Here is an 8,451-nt window from a genome sequence, read left to right as displayed (position 1 = left end):
CACATGCATGCCTATGTGTGTCTTTTGCCTGTCCTCCCTTCATGGTGCCTGGCCTTCTATGTCATGTCAAAATTAAGGGCGAAGTGCACCAAGAAATTGCGGAATAATGATACTGTTATATAATTTGTAATTATGAAGTTGAGAAGATATTCAAGTCAATTCCTACTCAAAAGCGGAAAAAAATAAAAGGAAACTTTTTTTCTTTGTTGGTTTTCGAGTGTTATTGGGATTTAGATCCCTTTTAGGAAAGGATTAGACCTAGTAGGATAAATACATGCTAGCTAGGATTTATTAAATAGGACAGAACATAAAACCTAAGAGTATTCAATCTTGTAACTTACTTTCTCCCTTGATATTAATAAAAGTGCCGGCCGTTCTCCGTGGACTAGGATCATATCAATCCGAACCACGTTAATTACTGTGTTTTTTATCATTTCCGTGCTAACAATTGGTATCAGAAGCCTACAGGTCGTGAGATCTAGGAGACGAGGAGACTATGGCATCTATGAAGTTTGAGGTAGCGAATTTTGATGGGCGAAGTAATAACTTCAACATCTGGAAGATCAAGATCATGGCGTTGTTATGGAGAGAAGGATCAGTCTATGCTTTGGACGACCTGTATCCCAAAAATACGAAAGAGGCCGAGAAGCAGAAGATTGAGATGGATGCGTTTAGCGCAATTCAATTATCCTTATCAGACAACGTATTATGTGAAGTCAGTACCGAGAAAACAGCTGCGAGTTTGTGGAAGAAACTTGAAGATCTTTACCAGAAGAAATCAGTAACAACTAGAATGTTGTTAAGGCAGCGTTTACACACCTTCAAGATAAAGACAGGTACAACTTTACAGGATAATATTGATGCTTTTAAAAAATTGGCTATGGATCTTACTCATGCTGATATTAAAGTGGGATATGAAGAACTAGCGTGCACTTTACCGTTTTCATTATCACCGGCGTACAAAGACGTAGTTAATTCAATGATGTAAAGTAAGGAGGTGGTTACGTTACAGATGGTAAGACATGCATTGAATTCGGATGAATTAAGAAACCATATCAACAATGGTGAGAAAGAGGACCATGGTGAGGGTTTGATGGTTAGAGGTCGCTCGAGCCAAAGAGAGAGGCAAATAGTAGCTAGGTCAAAGTCTAGGAAAAAGGTGAGTAGGAAGGATGCTGAATGTTGGGGTTGTCATTAAAAGGGTCACTTTGAGAGGGATTGCCCGAATAAGAAGATTGATAAAACAACAACCAGTGCATCTACGGTTCAGGTAGCTCAGACATCTGAAGAAGATTATATGCTAACTGCTTTAACAGATGACATTCAGACACACAAGTGATTTTAGATTCAGCTTGTACCTTTCACATGTGCTTCAGAAAAGATTGGTTTACTAGCTACGAGCAGACGAGTGGGACTGTACTTATGGATAACGATGTAGTATGTGAAATAACAGGCATTGGTTTAGCCCGTATACGGTGTCATGAAGGCATCATAAGAACATTGTCTAATGTTCGACATGTTCCTGATATGAAAAAGAATTTGTTCTCTCTTGGTACTCTTGATAAGCTGGGATATAAGCACCATTCTAAGGGTGGAATCTGCAAGACGACTAAGGGTTCTCTGGTCATGTTAAAGGCCAAATTAGAGGTGGTCTTTATGTACTTATAGGCAGCACCATTCTAGGTACTGCGAATGCTGCAACCTCACAGTTATCAGATGATGACAAGGCTAAGATGTGGCATATGAGATTTGGTTACATGAGCGAGAGGGGGTTGGCAATTTTGAGCAACCGAAACATTTTGACAGGTGAGAAGATTAGTGCACTTGATTTTTGTGAGCATTGTGTCCTTGAAAAGCAGAAATGGGTCAGCACAAAACCGAAGGAATACTTGACTACATTAATTCAGATTTATGGGGTCCATCTCAGGTTCAATCCAAGGGTGGAAAAAGGTATCTTTTTTACTTTCATTGATGATTTTTCATGCAAGATTTGAGTATACTTCTTAAAGGCTAAAAGTGATGTCTTTGAGAATTTGAAAAACTGGAAGACATTAATTGAAAATCAGTGTGACAGAAAGATTAAGTGTCTTCGAACAGATAATGGCTTGGAGTTTTGCAATGAAGAGTTTGATAATTTCTGCAAGATTCATGGTGTATTCAGACATAGAACTGTTAGGCATACACACCAATAGTATGAAGTAACTGAAAGGATAAACCACACTCTTCTTGAGAAAGCACGATGTATGCTCTTTAATGCCAAAGTGCCTAAGGAGTTCTGGGCGGAAGCAGTAGATATTGCTTGTTATATTGTTAATCGTTCTCCAGCGTCGGCGATTGGCTTTAAAACTCCAAAGGAGGTATGGGTAGGTAAATATTCTGATTACTCATACTTAAGAATCTTTGAATGTCCCGCATATTATCATGTAAGTGATAGAAAACTAGAACCTAGAGCTCGAAAAGGTTTATTTATAGGATATGCTGAAGGGGTAAAAGGATATAGAATATGGAATTTAGATCCTCTTAAGTTTGTAATCAGTAGAGATGTTACTTTTGATGAGGCCTCTATGCTTGATCCTGGAAAGACTTCTATTGAGTTTGCAGGACAGAAAGTTCTTACAATAGAAACGGTGGAGAAAAATATGAAACTCGCCGAGCAGGAGGATCAAGTGACCCAGGTGGAGTCATATAATGAAAAAGCTCACACATTAATATCTGAAGGTGAACCATACAATATAGCTACTGGAAGGGACAAACGAGCTCTGAAGCCTAATTCAAAATATTATCCTCAGCCTTCGCAAGCTAATCTTGTGGCCTATGCATTAGCTACTGCCAAGGGGGAAATAAAGGATCTGAAACCCTCAAGCTCTATAGAAGTTATTATGTATGGTGAAGTTGATCAATGGCGTTTAGCCATGACTGAAGAGATAGAGTCTCTGCATAAGAATCAAACATGGGATTTGGTGAGTCTACCAAAAGGAAAGAGAACTGTTGGTTGCAAATGGGTCTTCAGAAAAAAGGATAGCATTTCGAATGTAGAAGATACTAGATACAAAGCGAGATTGGTTGCTAAGGGTTTTTGTCAGAAAGAGGGAATCGACTACAATAAGATTTTCTCAGCAGTCGTGAAACATAGTTCAATTCATTTATTACTAGCTTTGGTTTCCCATTATGACTTGAAGCTTCATCAGCTTGATGTCAAGACTTCATTCTTACACGGTGAACTTGAAGAGGTGATCTTCATGAATCAGCCCGAGGGTTTCCTTAGTGAAGGAAAAGAAGACTAGATTTGTCAATTGAAGAAATCTTTGTCTGGTTTGAAATAGTCACCACAACAGTGGAACAAGAGATTTAATGTGTTCATGATTACTAAAGGTTTCTCGAGAAGTGTATTTCATAGCTGCATGTATCACATGATGGTATCTGTTAATTCAAATATTTATTTACTGTTACATGTTGATGATATGCTTATTGCTGCTAATAGTATGACAGAGATAAATGATTTGAAGAAACTGCTAAGTAAGGAGTTTGACATGAAAGATTTAGGTAAAGCTAAGAAAATCCTTGGAATGGAGATTCACAGGAAGAACGGTGAGGTACATCTCTCACAAAAAAAGTATATTGAGAAGGTAGTTCAAAAGTTTGACAAGAATAAATGTAACTCGTTACTTTACCATTAGCACAACATTTTAAACTTTCTTCTTTGATGGCACCGCAATCAAAGGAAGAGGTGGAGTACATGTCAAAAGTTTCTTATTCTAGTGCAGTTGGTAGCATTATATATGCTATGGTTTGCACTCAACCTGATATTACTCAAGCAGTGAGTGTAGTATGTCGATTCATGTCTAATCCGGGTAAGACACATTGGGAAGCAATTAAGTGGATTGAGATATCTTAAAGGTTCTTTGAATGTTGGTCTAACTTTTTGTAGGATGAGAAATGAAGGCTTCTCATTCCTTGGTTACGTGGATTCTGATTTTGCAGGTGATCTTGATGGAAGAAGATCAACAATGGGCTATATCTTTACTCTTACAGGTAGTGCCATAAGTTGGAAGGCAACTCTCCAGTCTATAGTTTCTTTATCCACAACAGAAGCTGAATATATGGCACCAGCAGAAGCAGTATGGGAGGCTATACGGTTGAAAGGTTTGGTGTCAGAATTGAGTAGGATTCAATGTTGACACCCAATTTTGTCCCGCCTTTCTTCCAAAATATTTATTGACGTTCTAATATTTTTGATAGCTTAAGAATAGTCATTTATACTTTACCACAATTTTAATTAGCTTTTTATTAATACCGTTGTTTTCTCATGATTTGCATTATGATCACTTTTAACATCTTCTACTTACCGTTTTATGCACACCCGCATCACATTTATTTTTGTGCAATTAAACGATAGCATTTACTTACTGTCAAACTTTAAAATATTATCGCACGGCTATTACGGCATCGTATAATTTTATTTAGTAATAAATATATTTTTAGTAAGTAATATTTTAGCACACGTTAATATATATATATATATATATATGGAAGAAGATCTTTTATTTAAATTTAGAAGCCCAAATTGTTTCTTTCATCAGCTAAATTTTGAGCCCCAAATCCGAACCCAATCAACAACAATATTTTTCGGACCAGCACATTACAGTCGGCCTAGTTAATTACCCCAAAATGTTCAACCACCCGACCCACTACCTGAACTGACCCGGCCCAAACCGCTCTTATTCATCACCTTAACCCTAACAAAAGAAGTCAGTCACGCCTCTCTTTTCCTTCCCTCTCTCTCTCCTCGACGCAAAAGGAAATTCACAGAGCTTCTTTCACCTCTCACAGACCATGCATGGTCATTTTAGGGAAGGAATTAATGATTCCGTCCTTCCCCCATCCGGATTCAACCGTTGAAAAGAGGGTAATTTTGTTTTCTTCCCCTCTCTGCTACTTTCATCTGAAAACCCTTAATGGATTTTGTCCGCTTACTAATTTTAAATACTCGCATGTGATTGGTTGTTCAAACATTTTGGAGGGATTTTTCCCTCCATTCCTACTCGCTTTACAACTAAAACGACGATGAAACCTGGGGTTTTCGGGGTTCTATAAAAGGAACCCCATCCTCAGTGTTGAGGGGAGAAGTTTGGAATCTGGGTTGAGATACCGAAAATTTCGATTAAAAAGCTTTAAAATTTAGCCTTATTTTAATTTAAAATCCAATTTCCAGTAGAATCGATACCGAGTCTAGTTTGATTTCCCTTCGTTTTAAATTCTCTTTTGTTTCGTTGTGTTTGGGTGTTGAGGGTTGCACTCGACAAGGGTCCGAGCATCGTTCGCGTTCAAGCGTAGACCTGAGATTCGAGCCCCTGTTCACTGCACCCGAAAAAGGTAATCTTCCTCCCTGTTTTAGTATTAAATATTCATTCATATGCTAATTATGTGCTTAGTTTTAGTTATCTGCTAATTATATGCTTAGTTTTGGTTGATTATGTCTGTCTTCTTATTATATGCTTAGTTTATGATTAGAGGTTATTAAGTTTCAGTTTATGATTGGTTTATTACATTATTTTAGCTTGATTAAGTAGGTTATCAGTAGATTCATGATGTTGTTAGTATCATTTAAGTGGATGTATTAACCCTCTTTACATTATACCCCCTTCTTGGGATAAACTTAACCATGTTTGAAGAGGATTTCTGTCCTATCTATGTGTTTGTTATTAGCCTAAAGCATGCCTAATCCTGATTTAATGGGTTGAATGGTTAGTTAACATGACACTATGCCTATCCTAGCTTTGTTTAAGTATACTATTAGTTCAAAATCTGAGTTAACTATATCTTAGTAGTTAGCCTTTATCATGCTTGTTTAGACCATATTTGGATATAGTCGTCAACTGTCAACTTCTAGATCCTGATTTTCCATTAAGCTTCAGTGTGTTTACGTAGTTTAGATTCTAGTTTTGCCCCATTATGATTTAAATGAGTCTGTTTGAGTGAAAAAAGATTCCATAGGCCCATCTCTGGTTGATATCCTGCAAGTATGTGTTTGTGTGCTACATTTGTTTTGGTGTTGTCCTTGGCTTAACATCCTATCCAGCTTATTTTTGTTAAATTCTGGTTTTAACTGGTCAGGCATGTTTAATGAATCTTGCATATATGTTAGTTAGTCATGAGCCCAGGTGTTTAGAGATCATGATCCTATGCATTCATGCTGTTCACCCTTTTTAACTGAGAGCATCTTATGAGTAAAAAGTGCATCTTCACATGATACATGTTTTCATTTATAATAGACGTGACACTGGATTCTAAAATGAATTTTGAAGACAAGTTTAGAATGCTATGTCCATGCTGAGTGTCTCATACCTATAATTATGTGTATTTGTTTGTCTCTGCTCATGTGCATTAAATTGAGAGTTAGCTATAAGTTACGGACTTAAGTATAGTCTAAAATGGATGAAAATCTAGTCCAAAGTATTGTGTTTTGTACCAGTGAGTATACTGCTAAAACCTGCATGCATGCTTTGTTTACAGGGGGGTTATTTTCTTAAAATAATTTTGTAGTACTTGTTTAATTGAGGCTGTGTATGCTATGTATATCTGAACTTGTTTGGTCTATTGTCCCTCTGTCCTAAACTTGTTTGGTGTATTGTCTCTCTTTCCTGCATATGTTGTTATTGTATTTAACTAGGAACTCTGAAATATGCACAACCTTAAGTACATTTTCCTTAAAATCTTCTTTTGCCTAATTGATTGTGTGTGGTATTGAGTAAATGTCCTTGCATATACAAGTTATATTCAGTCACATATACTCCAGAGTATATGAGTTGGTATATCTGTGTATATATGGCATATCACTCCTTACTTGGTTGATTGATAAATTACTCTTGTTAAATTTGGGCCTTCTCTTCTTCTTCTTCCTAAATTAGGCCTCTATTTATATAGGAAATTTAACTTGAAATTCAACCCAATTTGCCCATTCTTGTTTAGTTACTTATTTGGACCATAAACTGTTCGCCTTAGCCGAATTTAAACTTAATCTTCTTACTGTTATGTGATGGTATTTGAAGTTTCCTTCTTTGAGTTATGAAATTTTGCATTACTAAGTATCTAGACCCATACTAATCCTTTTTCTTTCATTTTTATGCATGACCCTCTCGTATGAGTCCAAGGGACTCCTCTTCTTCCCGCATTCGGTGTTGGGCTAAAGCCCAACGTAATATTCCTCTCGAGTCACCCCCTATCAGCCGTGCAGAAAAAGGGATTTTGGGCCAAAGCCCATACGACAGAAATAGATTGCAGCAACATTAAATTGGGCCAAACCCATTTAATTATATTTGTCTCCTCTACTCTATTTTCCTTTGTGTATTTGATTCGTATGGCTTGACTAACATTTTACCTTTTTTTTTTTTTTTTCTTAGCTTAGATGAATCCTAGCGGAATTAGTGGGGATAGTTTTAGTGATAATGGGTAGTTAGAGTTTGAGTTTGCCTTCGAAATAACGTATTTAAAGGTTTAATAATTTAGCCTATTTCGTCGGTTCAAGGTTTCTTTTAATTACTCTTTTATAGGTTTAAAATGGGTTGAGTGATCCAATTAAGAATTAAGTCTGATTTCAAATTATCCATCTACTTCAAATTATAGCCTAACGTCATCTTATAAGCCCTTTTTTAAGTTTTATGGTTAATTCTATATATAAAGGCAATAAATGATCATTTCTAGTAGTGATTGGAGATGAATCTTTTCCTAAATTTAATTTAAATCCTTACTTTCCAAACAAGGCCCAATTTTTCATAAAAGAGGATAGTTATATTTTTAAACTACTTTTCACATAATAGTAGGGATCTAATTTGTTTATTGCCTTCTTGATCTTATTTTGTCACTTAATAAATTTAAGCAGTTAAAATCAACTAATACTCAATCATTGAATTGTTTCAAATGCCTATTAGTATATTGACTAATCCAGCACATTTTTTAGTATAATATGGCTAAAGTCTTTTCTATAAATTACTACCTTATTTAATTTAAATAGCAGTCTTATATTCTCCATTTTTGAAATCTTGATAATATTTACAAACTATTTTCCTAAACATTTAAAATGTTATATTTGTATTTTTTTTAGTCTTAATTAAATAACTTAAGTTTGACCGGTTAATCGTAGTTAGCGAATCTTAAAGGATGCCTAACCCCTTCCCTTTAGGATAACCAAGAACCATTACCTAGAATCACATTAATTAAGCAGACCATTAACGGAGGTTTAGTTTAGCTTTACCTTAGTTAATAATTAGGTGTCCTAATTCACCGTTAAAATAATTAGGTGGCGACTCCTTAAGTTAAATAATTTAGGAATCACCAATATGTTGTACTCCGATTTGACCCGTTTAAAATGGGGTATAACATTCAACATGAACCAACTCTAAAATGTGATAGCCAGAGTGCTATTCACTTGATAAAAAATCAGAGATTTCATGA

The 8,451-nt window shown here is 35.9% G+C and overlaps 1 protein-coding gene across 1 annotated transcript; it reads left to right on the top strand.

Moving 5' to 3' along the window:
• The first annotated feature begins 496 nt into the window (after positions 1-496).
• On the top strand, positions 497-988 carry LOC132644212 (uncharacterized). Its single transcript, XM_060360787.1, has one exon. It carries the CDS (start codon positions 497-499, stop codon positions 986-988), a length of 492 nt encoding a protein of 163 aa, XP_060216770.1.
• Positions 989-8,451: the final 7,463 nt, after the last annotated feature.

This window comes from Lycium barbarum, chromosome 6 (genome assembly GCF_019175385.1).
Source record: "Lycium barbarum isolate Lr01 chromosome 6, ASM1917538v2, whole genome shotgun sequence".
NCBI classification, from domain to species: domain Eukaryota; kingdom Viridiplantae; phylum Streptophyta; class Magnoliopsida; order Solanales; family Solanaceae; genus Lycium; species Lycium barbarum.
The sequence above is the reverse complement of the archived record's forward strand: the minus strand, read 5'-3'. Positions and strand labels throughout refer to the sequence as shown.